Here is a 19,287-nt window from a genome sequence, read left to right as displayed (position 1 = left end):
TGCATTTGAGTTTTAGTGATAGAGTTGTGCATCATAAGGTCTATTTTCTTTGTGTTTCCCATTTGTTATTGGAAGGCATAGTAAGTTTCAGCTTGTAATTAAGAAAAAAATAAATAGCTGCATATTCTGCTTCCTCAGAATAACTGATCTGGGATAAATTTCTTTCCACTTTTCGTGAGGAACATCTACTGTGGAAAATACGGTCAAAGTATGATGGCGTAAGTCAAATTGGAAGCAATTATACTCAAAGCTTCAGGCTTCCCCCCCCCAACTCTCCAACCCAGACTGTTAGTATATTTCTTTCTTCCTGATACCTTGTTATGTAGGCTGAACACCTCTATGTGTAGTATGTGGACCTTTTGTTACTGTTTGCAAATAATTCGGAATACAGCAAATGCAGAATACATTTAAGTTGATAATCGCAATTAGACAAGACAATGTGACTTGAGTAGTTACAATTGTTAGCCTTGTTTTTCCTAGATTAATATACTGCTTAATTTTCAGTGCAGTACTAGCCTGAGCATCATTCCAGGAGACTGAAGTAAAAATCTGTATAAGCTTTCTGAAACCTGCAGAGTCACCTTTCTCCATTAATTATCAATGTGACTAAAAGTAAACAAAATACGATATTTAGAATCTGAAATAGTGTACTGATAATTAAACTTCGTGATTGTCAATAATTTCTTAATGGCAGTGCTTGATTTTTTTTTTTTTTTTTTTTCCCTTCTCTGTGTGTGTGGAGTATATTAAGTATGGCATGAAAGCTGTAGTGATAGATATGGTGGTTCTAAACCAAAACTCTAAACGGCAATATATGAATATGATTTTTCCTTCTAGTTGTCTGTATATACAACCACATTTGGATGCTTGTATGATTTTAATTCAGACTTTTACAGAACCAGAAGACAGGTTCATGTCTCTCCCTTTCAGATGCTTGGCTGACCTGGTGTGCTTTTCACCAGAAGTTTTTGGGATTCTCTTTTTTTTTTGTTTGCTTGTTTTAGTTCTTGCTTGATTTTTGTATGTTTTTTATGTTGTGACACATAGTTTCTTTGGTTTTATCTTCTTCCTCCTACTTTTTGCAAGGTGACAGAGATCCCAGAGTATTTCCTGTCTAGTTTTATTTGTCTTTTCTCCAGTGTGACCATGCTGCATTCCCGACTGCTTTCCAGTCCTGAGTTTTAAGATAGGTTTCTGTAATGCTTATGATAGGTTGCAAGCAAATGTATTTTCATTTGTTTGGGCTTTTAAAAAAGCCTTGTATTTGAAAAGTGTTAGAAAAGCATCTTACAGGGTCTGCTAGCTAACTCTGAATTTATTTCCAAGTATTGAAATCAGTCAGTGATTCTAAACTGTGTTCTACCTCAATCTATCAGTCAGAAGCCCTCTCATTGTTACCAGGTCTCAGAGGACTTGTAAGAGGCAAATCTGCTACTAGCTTGGTATCCTGACAGCTAGCCTTGAGTCTACTAGAAAATTAAAGGAGCACCCTTTAGACATGGGCCGAGTAAAGACAGATAAAGGATCCTACTGTTGAGCATTTTTATTTTCTTAAAAACATACCTTACAGTTGAATTTCTAAGGCTTTCTTTTCTGTAGACTTCGAAATTAAGATGCCTACAGCTCACACTTGCGAACACCGTACCATCTGATTTTCTGGGACCTTTGTAGCAAGAGCATTATATTCCATTCCATATATATTCCATTCCATATTATATTCCTTATATATCCCATTCCATATTACATTAGGCCACTTTATAATCTTTATCACTAGTACCACACACCAACTTCAGTGAGCCAAGTGTCAAGTCTGTGTTGGAGAAATTTTGTGCTTTCAATCTAGAGAAGACTTTACAGATGATTCACCTTAATTGGAATACAGGGTGATGTTCTCCCTTTCTTTTATTGAAAACAGTTTACCTCGCTGAATAATTCCACAGACTGTGACTGTATCCATTACTAAACTGTTGTAAATGGAGGACAGGGAAAGCTCATCAAGATTTCTTAAGGAAATATCTTTGGTTCCAGTACTACACAAATGTTTTCTTCATCCTTGCAGAAGTACAGTTGCCCTCCCTTCTCTATGTAGCCTCTGTTACCTTAGACTGTAGTGTCAGCTGCTGCCTCAGACACAATGAGAATCATAGATTTGAGCGTCACTACTTTTTTTCCATGGTAGTAGTTCTTCAACGCCAGCTCTTTGGTGTCCTAGAAACCTCTGATTTCAAGGGTTTAACAGTCATTGTTTCTAACGCTCTGTCCATTCTTTCCTTGAACTGTTCACTGTAACATCTGCTTAATGACTTGGTATCCTGGATAAAGAGGACTTTGTAGAATTTTGTTCAAATTTTTTGAGGCCTTGTGTTGTTAAAATGACATCTGCATCATCTCTCTGGGCTGAATCAACAGCATCAGTTCAGAAGCCTTTACTTTTTTATGGTGATTTCCATTGGCCTGTAGGTGGATAGATGTGACAAGTCCCTTTAAAATTCTGATTTATAGCCAGCTGTTTTCCCTAGTTGTGCTGCAGAAAGGTCTTGGGCTTTTTCAGAGAAGGGATCTCTGTCTCACTCACTTTGGGTATCACAATTACTAGAGCATCTCTAAATTCAGGGCTTATCTGCAAGTGTTTGTCTTTCTGGATCATAGTAGTCATGAAGAAAAAAAAATTGGTTTGTTTAGTCCACTACAGTTTGAGGACTCCTCTGTCTCTTAGATCAGTTGATGGTCATTTGCTGTCCCTTTTGCCAAGCTTTCAGTGCTCAAGTCTGGATGTAGTTTGCACTTCTTGGAGGACCCAGTATTGGAATAATCATTGGCATCAGACAGGATGTCCCTGGTTGTTGAAATAGTGGATGTGGGAGGAGGGAGTGCTTCGTTGCTGTTACAGCTACATATATCAGGTCCAGAAGCAGTTTTCTGTATTCCTTAGAGTAAGTACTGTATTACAAGAGTAATTTTTTTATTTTTTTTTTTATTATTGCTTTGGACATCTATCTTGAAATGAAAAATAAAGGGATCATTTAAAATTTGGCCTGTGCTGGCTTTTTAATTGCTTATGTATGTATTTTTAATGATTCCTTATAATTGCACTGTTGTAGTGTAGAGCACAGTCTAATATTGTGGACTTTTTCCTTTTTTTTGGTGTGGTAAGAGCTAAAGAGAAAATCTGCTATGTAAGAAACATTTATTGACTATAAATCAGCTGCTGCTTTTTGCTTGCTTTTTTTGTTAATAAAGGTAGTTGGTTGGTTTTAGGCGAGTGAGAATTAGTATGATGATGCACTGTGTACTTGAAAAAGTTATTAAACAAAAAATAAAAAATAAGATGTTGCTTTTCTTAATGATTGTCTGATGATGTTTTCATGTGTTAGAGCAAGTCTTGAGTCTATAATTTTCTTACGAAAATTACTTGTTTGAAAATTTCTTAATTTTCAGGCAACTAAGGCTGGATTAAAAATCTACAGACCAGGAGTGAAACAAGATGATGAAAACTCTGGTGGCTGGTTTAGTTGGATATGGAACTGGTCAGGTGAAAAAAAGCAGGAACAAAAGCAAGAAGTAAAAGGTTCAAGTATGTTCACTTAGTGTTGTTTTTTTTTTTTTTTTTTGGTATTCCCCCCCTCCCCCCCCCCAGCTAGAAATTACCTTTAGAATAATGTGTCCCTAGCAATGGAACATTGCATTTGTTTAATATTTGGGCTGTCATATTATTGACATTTGCATTTACTCTTTGCCTATTTTTCGCTGATAAAGTTGTTAATTGCATGTTACAGAGCTACCTTACAGTTCCTTCAAAAGTCTCTCTGAGCTGTCTTTGTGCATTCTTCTGCCGCAGTTTTCGCATTTGTCTGCATAGGGTAGTGTGTATGGGTACTTGAAGAAAGTGCTATAAAACAGTAGCAGTTAGTGCAACATAATTTTACTTCCATTTGTTTTGTAATTTGGTTATTTCATGTGGTGTATTAGAGTTTGAATCACTTAAGTACATACTGGACACCTAGTGAAGGTTGTGAAACACAAAGTAAATCAAAAAAGTTGCTTCTGTTGTTTAGCAGGCTTGGAAATAGTGTAGGTCACAATAAAAGTATAGCTGCATTTTAAAGCATGCTTTAGGACACTCAGGTAATTTAAACTGCAGAGATTTTGCTTGGATTTAGGACAATATTAATGGTATCTGCTGTAAGTTACAGAGCTACTGGAAAGTATATAACAGTATTTTCATTTTTGAGATACCTGTGCTGAGTTTAACTAACCTCATGCAATATGACAGGTCTTGAAGAGCTGATGACACTTGAAGAGAAGGCTAAACTTTATGCAGCAATTGGATATAGTGAAACAGCTGTGGATCCAACCCTTCCAAAATCGGTGAGTCAAAACCAGCTGTGATCCCGAACAATTGGTAGCTTTGTCTGCTAACAAAAGTGTACAGAAATAATCACCCTTAAAATTACTTAAAGCTGTCTTTATATTTGAATACTAATCTGACACTTCTTACCTAAGTTACTGCAGTCTGGCTTTGTGTAGTTTTTGGAAGGTGGTTGTATAGCTTACTTTGGATATTATGAGAAAGTTCAGAAAGAAATTTTGCTTACTAAAGTTAAATAAAATCATATAAAGTAATATATTGGTATTTAAGTTATGAAATGCTTCATACCCTCTTACAATTTTGAGGGTTTTTTTTGTTTGTTTGTTTTTTTTTTAAGATATCACGCCGAGAGATTCTCCGGAATCTTAAATATGAGTGATAGTACATGAGGTAGAGTAGATTAGTTATGAGGTAGAGTAGGTTATATAAGAGAAGAGATGACTAAAGGACTGTAGTGAGTAAGAGCAAGAGTTTGAACCATTCAGAAACAGTCTAAGTAGTTTTTATGTGAGGTACCATGTATGGTACAGTGGACACCTTCCAGGTCTACATTAGAGGCCTTTTAACTCAAAATGTGGTGTAGAGACACCAGTCATGTTTGTAAGCATAATAAACTCTTCTATAACCCTGCCTTTTCATAATAACTAATTTGGAATGACTTTTATACCAGCTATAAGTTATTTATAGCACTAGAAACATAGTATCAAACTGGTATTTATGGTTTTCATCTCTTCATAAACTGTATTTGTGATCCACTGTTGTTTTTCCTTCATATCTAGTATGAAGCCATGAAGTTTTCTGTGAAGTTACTAAGCATGTCTATATCAATAAGGGAAAGCAAGCAAAGTCCCGAGCTGGTAGAATTTGCATTAGCTGGCTTGAGTACAGTATTTACCCAGCGACCAGGCGCACAAGCAATAAGGTGAACTTTCTTTGTCAGACTGGTTTTGCTCTCTATAAAATGTTGATGATGGCTAATAAACATTTTAAGGCTCTGCTATGATTTTTAACTTCCATATTTCACTGTCTTTTCTTGTGCAGTTTAGCAGCAGAATCATTCTGCAACTGATGGATGAAGTATATGCAGATGGATACAGTTTCTATGATTTAAAGTTCTCTCTGGCTTCAGACTATTTTGTGCCACTACAGATTTTCTCCTTTTTTTCAGTTTAGCATTGTTTCATACAAGAAAGCCATTTACTAACTCATTTCTTGCTTTGAAAAGTGACTATTAACTCCTTTTGAAACTTTATGTGAGTATCTGATCTTGTAACCACTTGTATAGTAAGGTGATCTTGTACATGTATATAGGCATTTAACATGATTGAAGGTTCTTGAGCTTTAAGTTGAGCCTTTAGATTTGCAGAAGAAGGCTGTAACAGATGATTTTGGCTTGTTTTTGTGCTCACAGTAGATGATGAAAAGCAGCAGTATGTAATATTTGACTTTCATTTCAAATTTAATGACTTAAAAATTTAGCTTTCCTGCTTTAAACCTTGTCCCTTCTCTTTTGATATTAAGTTACTATTGGTCTTATGGAGTTCTATGCCTAATTTAAATCTTGCTTGCAGCTTTTCTGTTTATTCCCCTGCTCATCTAAATAGTCCTAATAATGCATTATACTAAGAAAAAGGAAAGAGAATATTATAATTTTACATTGAAACTTTCTTTTAAGTGTTGGGAGATGAAGATCTTTTGTTGAAAGCTGTTAGAGGTAAGCATGATAGTGAAAGAACATAAATCCAGCACCTAACTAATACTTCCTCAGAGTAATGAGACTGTTAATGTTGTGTGCTCGTGGTGTTTCTTTTATTTCTCTGCACTGGAACCCTTCTCTCTGTGCTCTATTTCTGTTCCGCAGAATAAGCTGTGGCATCTAATTCTGGAGCTGATAATACAGAATTCCAGTTTGCATAGAGGCAGGTGTCCTGTGCTGACACCTGTCCTAATGAAAAGTGTATGAAGTGAACAACTTGGTCCCCTTTTCTTAGCAGGGGCTAATAGACACAGAAGATAATGAAATGAAAGACAGTTAGCACATGGGTATATGTCTTATATGCTTAGAAATGCTATTTATATTTGAAGTAGGGTAGTGATACGTTTTTTTTTTTGTTCGGTTTTTGCCCTTTTTGTTTTTTTCCCAGCTTATTCCTTATACTCTTGTCATCTAATTGTATCTAGCCAGATGGATATTATATACGAACATGCTGCTTACCTTTCTTTACAGATTCGAAACAAAAGTTACCTCACTTGAAGTTACAGGCATGTCCCGAGAAAAGTGTACACCCTGCCTCCTATCTTCTCGAACGGTGTATTCAGATGAGAGTACCTCACTCTTAAGCATAATGTTTGAGACTAATCCTTTGGATGAGAAAGCAGATCAGAGGCTTAGAATAGAATCACAGCCACTGGAAATAGTGTATGATGCTGTAAGTAAATATTTTAATAAGGTATAAATATAAAAAAATCTTAAAAGTAAATATTACGTGTATTTTTTTTGTTTTAACAGATGACAATAAATAGCTTAGTGGATTTCTTCAGGCCTCCAAAAGATGTCCATTTAGAGCAGTTGACATCAGCAACTCTGATGAAGCTTGAAGAGTTTCGTGAAAAGACATCAACAGGCAAGTGCTGCATGCTCTTCTGATTGCACATTCACACAAATGTTATGTTTTAGGGGTATGAAAATATTACATGTTTACACATGGGGATGCATGGATCCAAGTCACAGCTTTCTAACACAATACCTAAGTAAGTTGAATTCTTCAGTCTTGTTACAAAACATTTGTTCTAGGTATTTGGATAATTTTATGTCTTCATCTTTTTCAACTTCAGCTTCCTTTGTAAAATACACTTAAAACCCTGAGATAGTATTTCACTATCTATTCTGTTCTACTCCCTACAGGGTTGAAAATGGTTTGTTACTTCTAACTTTTCTGTATTGTTCATCTGAGTATCTAAATGGTCTTAATTGTTTCATACTTTAAAAAAACTGATTTGTATTGATATATGACTAATATATTCAGAGATACTGGTCCTCTAATGAAACCTCTAAATCCTTTCCAGAGTTGTTGCTTTTCATCTGCCTCTATACAGGTGTTACCACATTACTTATTCTGCAATAAATATTGATTATATTCATCTGTTTTCCAGTTACTTGGCATTAAAACCGTTACTCAAGTTTAATTTCATTCTAGCTGTTTATCTCTAGAGATCTTATATTTTGATACATGAACGAAAGTGGTGGATACTTTTAAGACTTAATACTGAGATCAACACTAGTAGTTTGTCCAGTATAGTTGGATACTTCCAGTAAGAACTTCTAGAACAATTAAGTTTTTGAATCTATGGAGCATAGTGGGTTACCCCAGCAATTCCAAGTTTCAGTACAAATTCCAGTTCTTCTTTCATCTGTTGTTCAGTATGAAACTGCTTTGGATTTGTGTTGTGATGTTGTCTCTACTTGTCCATTAGCATTGTTTGCTATCACAGTTTCATCTACTTCTTGCTTCTTTAAAGGCTGATGGTAATTATTGGTTCAGAAGAAAACTGAAGAGCATGTGTACCTCTAGTTAAACTCAGTTATCTAGCATTCACAGCTCATTTAAAGTTAGACTTGGATTTCTTTTTCTATCATCTTTTAATTCTGTAGCTTCTGCATGGATTTCTTGGCTTGTATTTACTAATTACATTATTTTTCAGGTTTGTTGTATATTATTGAAACCCAGAAAGTTCTTGACCTCAAAATCAACCTCATGGCTTCATACATCATTGTTCCACAAAAAGGATTCTATGACCATACATCAAATTTACTACTCCTGGATCTTGGTAGTCTTAAGGTATATATTTACTTAGTGAAGTAACTTACTGAAAATGACAGCTCAGCTTCTATGTGATTTCCAGTTTCTTAGTATGTGTTTTTTGGTAGTGGTTAAGTAAAAGTTCCTCTTGCAGTTTACATATTAGACATTTATTTTAAACTGCCTTCCAGTTAAGTTAGAAATTACTGAACACTTCTCAGTAGATTCTTTCAACCCAAAAGAATTTTTAGGAAATAATCCTCCCCTGGAATGAAACTACAGTTGATGCTTTGAACTCTTAAGTGGAAAATAACTAGTAATGTTTTACCTTAGAATATAAAAGAGTAAGCTTTGTAGTTATATGATTAAATGGTCGTCTTATTTTTACTATTACTATTATTCTTGTTATCAGTTACCTTTCAGGCGTTCAGTTGACTTTAAAATGAGAAAAGTAAACATTGGCACTTTTTAACTTTGATGAAACTGGAGATATGTTTGAGATACTTTATGCAAGGGAAAAGCTAAAAAGGTAGTTTGTGTTTAAAATTACAATTTAGCACTATAAAATCATAAAGAGACTGTTTTTGCATATTATTAGTGATCTTTTTACTCATTGGTGAACTTGTGTTCTTTCAGGACAAATGATCTTACATGCATGCAGGCAATTAAATTTTCCTTTTTTTTTTTTTACTTTAGGTAGGAGTGATTCTTCCACTTACTATCAGTGTAGATTGCTTTACCTGCTTTTTTAGCAGGTAAAACTTTTTAATAACCTGTTTCAAAGCTTAAAATCTTGTGAAAGTGAAGTAAGATTTTTATATCTCTGCCACAGACTGACTTTTTGAACATGCGAGTGTCAGCTAGAATCATAGAATAGTATGGGTTTGAAGGGACCTTCAAAGATCATCAAGCCAAAACTACCTGCAATGAGCAGGGACACCTTTAACTAGACCAGGTTGCTCAGAGCGCTGTCCAGCCTTGCCTTGAATATGAGACATCCCCTTGTCCAGGGACAGGCCTCGCTAAAAGGTCTCTCTCCACCTTAGAAGCCCCCTTTAATATACTGAAAAATCTCCCCAGAGCCTTCTCCAGGCTAAACAACCGCAAATCTCTCAGCCTTTCATCCCACTGATCATCTCTGTGGCCTTTCTCTGGACCTGCTTCAACAGGTCCATGTCTGTCTGGTACTGGGGAATCCAGAGCTGAACCCATTATTCCATGTGGGGTCTCATAAGAGTGGAGTAAAGGAATAGAATCACCTCCTTTGATCTGCTGGCCATGTTCCTTTTTATGCAGCCCAGGGTACAGGTGGCTTTCTGGACTCTGAACACACATTGCTGGCTTATACCCAGCTTTTCATCCTCCAGTACCCTCAAGTCCTTCTCCATAGGGCTGCTCTCAATCCCTTCATCCAACAGCCTGTATAGATTACAGAATCATATGGGTTGAAAGACCTTGAAGATGAGGTCCAACCATTAACTAGCACTGCCAAATCCACCACTAAACCATGTCTCTAATGCACCACATCTACAAGTCTTGTAAGTACCTCCAGGGATGGGGACTCAACAGCTTCCTCAGGCAGCCTGTTCCATTGCTTGACAATTTTTTTGGTGAAGAAATTTTCCCTAATATTCAATCTAAACCTCCCCTGGCACAGCTCGAGGCCGTTTCCTCTTGTTCTATCACTTGTTACTTGAGAGAAGAGACTGACCCACACCTCACTACAACCTCCTTTCAGGTAACTGTAGAGAGTGATAAGGTCACTCCTGAGCCTTCTTTTCTCCAGACTAAACACTGCGAGGTCCCTCAGCCACTCCTCAGAAAACTTATGCTCTACACCCTTCACCAGCTTCACTGCATGCTCCATCTCAGTGTCTTTCTGCATGGTGTTATTGTGGCCTAAGTGTAGGACCCAAGTGCAATTGTTGAACATCATATCATTGGCCTTGGCCCATCAGTCCAGCCTGTCCAGGTCCCTTGGTAGAACCTTACTTCCTTCAAGCAGATCAACACTATGCCCAACCTGGTATTGACTGCAAACTTACTGAGGGTGCACTCGATCCCCTCATCCAGATCACTGATAAAGGTACTAAACAGAATTGGCCCCAGTACTGAACACTGGGTAATGCCACTTGTGACTGGCTGCCAGTGACACCAGGCTCAGAGCCCGGTAATGGCATGGAACAGCTACCTCCTCCACTCTGCGTATAGGATATTACTTTCAGAATAATATACAGAAGAATATGTTTCCAAGTCAGACTCCAGTAAATGTTCAATATTACTTTTTTTCCTGAAATGCATGAGTAATTTTCATAGTGCATGTGACTCTTGAATTGGTTCCCGTCCTTTAGTAGAACCTCAGCAATACCAAAAGAGAAAAGTTAGATGCCTCTCAGGATATGATGAATAATTCTGTATTCACTTCGAGAGGCATATGCTTAAGAGAGATACAGGTTATTTGTTGAATTGGTATGTTTAATACAAAACAATATCTTTCCCTCAGTTATGTATTGGATAAGGTCAAGTCCAAATGGAGAAAATGGCATATAAAATTAAAACTGTATCTCAATGCTGATGCATAAGTGCACTTAATTAAGGTTGCACAGGCAGTATTAATCTGATAATTCTGAATAATCAATCTGCAAGTTTTTTAATGTAAAAGTAGTCATAGTTCAGTACCACTGGAAGAAGAAATGCTATGTCTTAGACACTAGTATTTGAGCCTGTTTCACTGTTAACCTTGAATATTACCTGGGTCTGGCAAAAGCAGGTGGGGATCCAAAACCATTCAAAATTTAAGGATGAGACCAGCCACATTTCATCAGAGATGAAAAGCAGAGAGAGCATGTGGAAAGTATGGGCATCCCAAAGCTGAGTGAACATAAATGATGAACAGTCCAAACTCCCTTTTGCCTTTTACTCAGGATAATACCACAACTAAGTTCAACAAGATTCAGAAATAGATTTTATGTTTTTGAGGTGATTAATGGAGTAATATTTTTATATATAAAAAAACTTCAACAGTTATTCCATCGATTGCAAAAGGTTTGAAATTTTAAACTTTGGGGTATGAGTCATTGGTGTTGTGACTGGTCTTGTTCAACATCTTAGTTGATGACAGGGACAGTGGGATTGAGTGCACCCTCAGCAAGTTTGCCAATGACACCAAGCTGTGTGGTTCGTTTGATATGCTGGAGGGAAGGAATGCCATCCAGAGGGACCTTGACACGCTTGTGAGGTGGGCTGATGCCAACCTTATGAAGTTTAACCATGCCAAGTGCAAGATCCTACACCTGAGTCGCATCAATCCCAGGCACAGCTACAGGCTGGGCAGAGAAGAGATTCAGAGCAGCCCTGTGGAGAAGGACTTGGGGGTATTAGTCGATGAGAAAATGAACATGAGCTGGCTTCATTGTGCCCTTGCAGCCCAGAAAGCCAACCGTATCCTGGACTGCATCAAAAGGAGCGTGACCAGCAGGTCGAAGAAGGTGATCCTGCCCCTCTACTCTGATCTCGTGAGACCTCATCTGGAGTATTGTGTGCAGTTCTGATGTCCTCAACATAAAAAAGACATGGAACTGTTGGAACAAGTCCAGAGGAGGGCCACGAGGATGATCAGGGCACTGGAGCACCTCCTGTGTGAAGATAGGCTGAGAAAGTTGGGGCTGTTCATCCTGGAGAAGAGAAGGCTGCATGGAGACCTCATAGCAGCCTTCCAGTATCTGAAGGGGGCCTATAAAGACGCTGGGGAGTCCTATCACTATAGTCCCTTCATTAGGGACTATAGTGATAGGACAAGGGGTAACAGATTAAACCTTAAACAGGGGAAGTTTAGATTGGATATAAGGAAGAAGTTCTTTACTGTGAGGGTGGTGAGGCACTAGAATGGGCTGCCCAGGGAAGTTGTGAATGCTCCATCCCTGGCGTTGTTCAAGACCAGGTTGGACAGAGCCTTCGGTGGCATGGTTTAGTGTGAGGAGTCCCTGCTCATGGCAAGGGGGTTTGGAACTAGATGATGTTAAGGTCCTTTCCAACCCTAACTATTCTATGATTCTGTGATTCTATATCTATTAAAGAAAATTAGTCTACACAAAATATATTGTTTAAAACTTCATAGTTTTTTGTTTATTTGTATTTTGCTTCTCTCCTCGAAGGAGAAATGGAGTTTAATACTCTCCATTTTTTGTTTTGATACAGGATATTAAGTTTAGATATCTCCTCTGCTGTGACAGTGGTAACACAGAAGCCCTTATAATGAGGACTTTAAATTTAATCTCTTGTTGTGACAGGGTCAACTATTTGTAGAACTAGTGCTTTGGATGTTTTTGAAATTCATTTATACTTTTTTGTGATTCTTTTTAAGATGGAAAGCAAAAGTCGTTCTGATTTATCAAAACTCGCAGTACGACAAAGCACTATTGAAGAGATAATGTCAAGAGCTTATGACAGTTTTGATATCCAGCTCAGCAGTATACAGTTACTGTACAGCAAACATGGTAAGTATTCATGAAAGTAATCTTTTTCTCTAAAAACATTTTGAGGGTTGATGTGCCTTTTATACTTTTAATGTAGCAGTAGAGAATCTTTGAAACATACTTCTTTAAACTATTATTCTAAATTCAGTCCTATGAACATGTAATGAATTTCCAAAACATACCTTCAGGCCTTAGGTTCCAACCTTAATGTTTGCTAAATAGATAAACGTAGAATAAATCACTTATTTTTGAAGATGTCTCACTTAATTTGTTGCATAATAAATGTAAGTGTAATTAATTTATGAAATTTTTCTTCAGTGGCTTTTCTTTGTATCCTTCCACTTTTAAAGCAGAATCCATGAGTAGTTGTAGCTTTGATCCTTTTTTGAGAGTAAAGAAAGGATCAGAATCCCTTTGCTAGTAATTTTGGAACTTAAAGTGCAGACAGAGTCAGAACCAGGGAAGTCTTAAGCATTTTATTCTTAACCCTCTGATTCCAGAGGGGAATGCAGAGCCTAAATTTTGTGTCATGCATATGAAAAACTGGTCCTTAGAAAATCTGCGGTATGGATGGGTTAGCTCTTTAGATGTGAACAGTGGAAATTAAGTAGTCTTGTTTGTCTGAAATTTGGATCTTGCGTTATATACGTGCATTGACAGAGCTGTAGAAGAGATTTTGTCACCTGAATTTTTAGCAGTATATACTAACTAATATCAGATACTTTAATTCTGTGATATGTGTAATGGGAAAGAATCTCAGTGTTTAAAACGTAGGTTTTCTTTGCTCTTACAGATGAGAAGTGGCAAGAGGCTCGGAAGTTGAAATATTCATCTCAACATATCTTGCAGCCCTTGGATGTAAACCTCGAATTTAGCAGGGCTATGGTCGTTACTGATGCAAGAATGCCCAAGTATGTGTGTTTTCCTATTTTGAAATTTTCATAGTAAACCACTTTCTTTTATTTATAAAAAGGATAATCTGATTATACTTGTGCTATTTTACGTTATGAATTGTGGAAGTAAAATACTTTAATTGAGAAAAATAGAGAATAAACCCAAGAAGTTGGGAGTATTGAGGAGGTGATAGAACATTACAGTGATATTAAAAATAGAAGCCTGTATAATGTATTTTAAGATTGTTGTTAAAGATACTAATAGGTGTTCTAATTAGGTCTAACAGCTGTATTTCAGTCCTCTTTGAAAATACTGGGGAACTGAAAACGTCACAAAAATAATCTGAGAAGTGGTCTGCTCTCATATTCCCTCTGTTTTACATAAGTTACTCATTGTGTTTATTTACCTACTAGAGACCATTTCTCCGGGAAACAGCTCATAATACATTAAGTTTGGATTTCGGTTAAAAAACCTGATTATGGAAATTGTGCTCAGAAGAAAATGTGCATTACTATTAGTGATGAAACTTCGATGTTGAAGATCACTGAGTACCAGTGGCAAAGATTTATATTCACACATATTCTGGAAAGTGCATCTTCACTAATATATCTGAAGGACGCCACTAATTAAAAAAATCTGATCAGTTTGAAGTACTTGCAAACTACTGCATTAATGCCTTGTGTAATTTGTTTGAGTCATTATTAAGAATCCCTTAGCTACAACAAGCTAGCATATACTTTCTTAACACTGTTGGAAATTTGTTTTTTAGCTACACGCTTCAGAAAATTAATGGCATAAAAATAGATATAGTCTGTTGCAGAAAATTGTTTAGTACAATCAAAAAAATCAAGAGGTAGTTTATGAAATAAAAGAATTACTTTTAATTTCCTCTGTTATAAAAGGATTTGCTTAGTCAGGAAAGAAAAGCCTTAAAAACAATGTACCTCACTAGTGCAGTGTATTGTGAGCCGAGATCAATGATTCCATGGTACAATGGTGCCACCTTCTGGAAAGCTGGTGGGCCAGATTCTGAATTTTGATGCTTTACGAAACATCTTACTCTTTCCCTCTTTACTTTTTCTCTGTTAGGTGGTGAAAGTGAGATAATAAGGGAAATACAACTCATGGGAATCAGTCTTTTTATGTTATAAAGTCCAGTTAGGGAAAATGAGATTTCTCTTCTGTGGTTGTATAACATAATGTCATTTTAATGTAGGTTTGTAATCAACATATCTCCAAGTGATGCTAGTATGACCTGGATTAAAGAATGTTGTTAATGAGAACACCTATTGCAGTATTGTAGTGCCACCTGTCTGTCTTAGCTAACAGAAGTGTTTCTCTTTTTGGCCATTTGTATCTAGAGTGATGCTGAAAAATTTTTCCCTAATGGATATTATTTCTGTATTCTAAATTCTCATACTTACTTGACAGTGAATAATTTCTGCCTGTGTCTAGAAATAGACAGGTTTTTCTTCCACTGAGATAGTAATATTTCTTGGGAATCAGCTGCTCTTCTTTCTCAGTGCCTGTACTGTCTAAAAGTATTAGGAATGCCACAAACAGCAGTTTGGTACTAGATAAGCATATACCACAGTAAGTTAGTAAGCATAACTAATACTTTAAATTGCACCAAGAGCAAGTAACTGTTTCAAATCTAACATGTTGATACCATGACTGAACAACAGCTGAACTTGTTCATTTTGTACCTTATTCAGTCTCCAAATGCTTCCAGAATGTATTCTGCAGATGATATTATAATACTCTAGAGTCGCCTACCAGTCTTGAAATGAGACATATAGCAGCTTTTCATCCAATGGTGGAGATTTGCCCTTTTCTGCATAATCTCTTTTTGCTTTGTAATGGTCAGCTAATATGTTTATGTACAGATAGTTAAATACAAATAATTTGGCTCTTGTGATCTGTAGATGACAATGTGTACAAATGATAAAAATGAACTGATAGCTTTTGCGTCAGTAAAAATCTGCTAAACTGTAAATTTTAGTAATTATAGGTGGCTAGGGCATTATGCATCGGTATTGCTCACATCAGTTACACATCTCTGAATGTATTTTTAGTATACATGTAGCTATTCTTTAATATTCTAGTTTTTATGAATATATATGAAGTCAGCATTATATTTTTCCTGAGTTTTTTTTTCTGTTAATGTTTGGAACTGTGCTGTAGAACAGAATAGTTCTGTGGAGGAAGGTGAATGGAAAGATGTTTATTCTACAATAAAAATTAGTACCAGAACTTCTTTGTTTAAAACAATGTAGTATATTTTAATGAATGAGTCCCTTAGTTTAGAGGGCATCTATTTTACTTAAGTTATATAAAAAGCAGGTAATTGGGTTGTCTGTATTTTTTTGATTCTTTAATACTTGTACTTCCTTGGGTGACCATTGAATCCAGTTGAATTCCTTATTATTATTTTTGAAGAATGAAATCACCAGGACTTTGTACTGGCTTTATTTAGGAAGGCACATTTCTGTGTTGCTGCCTTGAAAAGAATACAAATTAATGTAATTTTCATTTTTCGAAGACTACCACATCAGTTGAAGTGAGGATTGCTAAGTGTCCTAGCTTAGTGGAGCACTCAAGTGGTACATAGATAGGTCCTTTCCCGGCCCTTCTCTGTTAAAATAAAAGAACAAACAAAAACAAAAGGTCAAAATTTCTCTGTAACAGAACTGGAAGTAAGAATAAAAGTCAGAACTAGTTGGGAATTGATTACTTTAGAATTTAAGGATGTGAAGAAATTAAATGAACTGTAGAAAACAAGGTATTTACTGTTTGACATGTACAACTCTGTGCTTGGCTTGCTCAGGTATAAGGAGCTGGTTTTCCAGTTATCCTTGTATTCTCGAAGTTAGTTGAGGGTGATTGAAAATTTTGGGGGTTTTGTCCTTGTATCTTCTCCATATATTTTATGTTTCTTAGAATATTGAGTTGTTAGTCAAGCCCAGCAAAACTGGGAGGGAATAATAGGTTCTGTTCCTTACACCTTCCATGCTGCTGCCTATTGTAGGAGACAGTTAGCTTGTTGAATACACCCCTTTAATCTGTTCCAACTAGAGGTTGTAATAAAAGTATAATCATGTTCTTGGTGCCAGTTTTCTGCTTACTTGTGTTCTGCTCAATTCTATGAGAAATCAGGATGGGTTTTAGTTCTTTAAAAAGTCAGCATCTACATTTGAAGTGATTTAATTTCTTTTTGTGAAAGCCTATTCAAACAAGCTTAAAATATCTTCTACTGCTCTCAGTTTTAAAGACTGTTATTTTATTATTTGAGGTCATTTATTCCTATGACATTTATTTTTTTGATAAATACCTTGACTATTTCTAGAGTAAGCTTAAATATATGTAGCTATATACATAACTAGGAAGCATTTTCTATACTTCATTTGAAGTTTTGGGTTGTAAACATTCTTATGCATAGAAAGTCCACACCTTTTGTTATGTAAAATACTGTGCAAAGGATCATCTATGTGATTTATTACAAGTTATTAAATATACAAACAAGAGTAGACAGTTTCTGATTGTGAGGAAGACGCTTTACGTAGCCAAAACTGAAGTGGTTATTAGTAAAATTTGCAGTTGTGATCTGCAAGGCATTATATCAAAAGCAACCTGGTCTAGCGGAAGGTGTCCCTATTGCTGGTTAAGTAACTCCTCTGTGTGCAACAGAGTTTACATATATGTATGTGTGTGTATGTATTGGAGTATTGTGTATGCTTCTGGTGTCCTCAACATAAAAAGGACATGGAACTGTTGGAACAAGTCCAGAGGAGGGCTGCGAGGATAATCAGGGGACTGGAGCACCTCCCGTATGAAGACAGGCTGAGAAAGTTGGGACTGTTCAGCCTGGAGAAGAGAAGGCTGCATGGAGACCTCATAGCAGCCTTCCAGTATCTGATGGGGGCCTATAGGGATGCTGGGGAGGGACTCTTCATTAGGGACTGTAGTGATAGAACAAGGGGTAATGGGTTAAAACTGAGGGCAAGTTTAGATTGAATATAAGGAGGAAGCTCTTTACTGTGAGGGTGGTGAGGCACTGGAATGGGTTGCACAGGGAAGTTGTGAATGCTTCATCCCTGGCAGTGTTCAAGGCCAGGTTGGACAGAGCCTTGGGTGACATGGTGTAGTGTGAGGTGTCCCTGCCCATGGCAGGGGGTTTGGAACTAGATGATATTAAGGTCCTTTCTAACCCTAACTATTCTATGATTATAGGTAATATATTAAAACCCACAAAATGGCTAGATGAGTGATTTTCTGACCAGTAAGGAAACTGATGCGAAGTTGGAATGAAATAGTTTTGAGATAACTTTCATTGTTTATGAAACAGGTTCAAATTGTCTGGACAGCTGCCTTTACTCTCTATCCAGATATCAGACCAGAACCTGACACGCATCTTGGAGCTAATTGATAGCATTCCTAAGCCAGAAAGTGCTCCTGCTACCAGTACACTTCCAAAAATAACTGAGGTAAGGTTTTTAAAAAATAATTACAGTTATCAGAAAGATACTTTCTTGTTGTTAGCTGCTATTTGCAGTTTTTAAAGGAGTACCAGAAAGTTGAGAAAAAGCATTTCCTGAGTACTTTTTGAAAAAACTTGGGTATTCTTCAAAGTATAGAAATTTCACTTGTTAGTTAATCTCCAAATTTCTACTACTCTGGGTATTACTTTGTAGTACATATAGTTCTTGATTAACAAACGTATTCACTTTTGTTGAGGATTAGTTTAATAGTACCTTCAAATTTATACACGTATCCGAGTGCTGCAGAACTTGGGTTCAGCTCTTTTGTTTAGCAAAGAAAAGTTTGAAACCTTGTAATTTTGAAAGTTGAAGTTGCAAATGGATTAGCCTGGCGTTTAAGAAACCCCACAACCCAACAACAAAGAACAAAACCTGCAAAATATTCCCTGTCTGTGGCTAATGTTGGCTACACATTGCCTGGCTGGCAGAAATGGCAGCTTCATTTCAGCTGATTTCACTGTTCTTCCCAGCTTTCTCAGTGATAACAACATGCCTGAGTGGGCAGCAGTTTTGCCTTGCAATTTAAGGCTTAGGGTTGTGGCATGTGTTCTCTCCCTACTTCCCCATCCCCTTTCCTTAGTAAAAATGGTTTGGGTCACTGTTCTATGCTTTTTTTGGGATAGAGGATTCGCACTTTCTTGTTTCTATTCCTGAAGAGTGTGTTTTACCATGTGATATGAGCTGTTTTTAACAAAACCAAGAAATTAATTCTGAGTTGCTAATTTTTAACATGGCTCTAGTCTGTGTGATCTGGCTGTGTTTTATATAGATTTAAAGCAGTCTTCTCATTTGAACATATGTGAAATCTCAAGGTCAAAGATAAAATTTGCTGTCCATTTTTGTCATTTGTAAATGCTTCTAATTATCTGTTACTTAACCCTTTGTATACTTTATTCTAAAGGAAGGATGGTCATCTCTCATTTTTGTTTCGTTTTAAAGATTACTTGATTATTATCTTTCCATTGTTACACTAATTATTCTGTTGTGTCACTGATGGCTATTGCTGCAGTTTTGGTGGTGTTGTCTGTTGATTATGTTAGCATAATATTCGATAACTGTAAACGCACATGACTAGACATGCATACTTATTCAAAGTATATATAGACTGAAGATTGTTCCACTTCAAGATGTAGTTCCTACCATCTCTTTAGTGGTCATGTTATGATCTGCTTTTTCACTCTTCATGCACTAATATTAGTATTCCTAGCCAA

The 19,287-nt window shown here is 36.5% G+C and overlaps 1 protein-coding gene across 6 annotated transcripts in view; it reads left to right on the top strand.

The window, feature by feature from the left end:
* VPS13A (vacuolar protein sorting 13 homolog A) overlaps positions 1-19,287 on the top strand; it is a 107,732-nt gene that overhangs the window by 16,959 nt on the left and 71,486 nt on the right. For 3 of the 6 annotated variants that reach the window (XM_057402131.1, XM_057402129.1, XM_057402130.1), the window contains exons 1-4: positions 7,846-8,208; positions 12,533-12,665; positions 13,438-13,555; positions 17,884-18,022. In XM_057402131.1, coding sequence (XP_057258114.1) covers positions 8,125-8,208; positions 12,533-12,665; positions 13,438-13,555; positions 17,884-18,022 — 474 coding nt within the window. In that variant the 5' untranslated portion in view covers positions 7,846-8,124. Of the gene's footprint in view, positions 1-3,438; positions 3,575-4,273; positions 4,369-5,148; positions 5,292-6,596; positions 6,799-6,878; positions 6,994-7,843; positions 8,209-12,532; positions 12,666-13,437; positions 13,556-17,883; positions 18,023-19,287 lie in introns of those variants that run through there. The other 3 variants (XM_057402133.1, XM_057402132.1, XM_057402128.1) reach the window with 3 other exon arrangements.

Source organism: Pezoporus wallicus, unplaced genomic scaffold, assembly GCF_028554395.1.
Source record: "Pezoporus wallicus isolate ANWC-B61680 ecotype Strahan unplaced genomic scaffold, APGP_CSIRO_Pwel_v1 contig_6275, whole genome shotgun sequence".
NCBI lineage: Eukaryota > Metazoa > Chordata > Aves > Psittaciformes > Psittacidae > Pezoporus > Pezoporus wallicus.
This window is presented reverse-complemented; position numbering and strand designations above follow the sequence as displayed.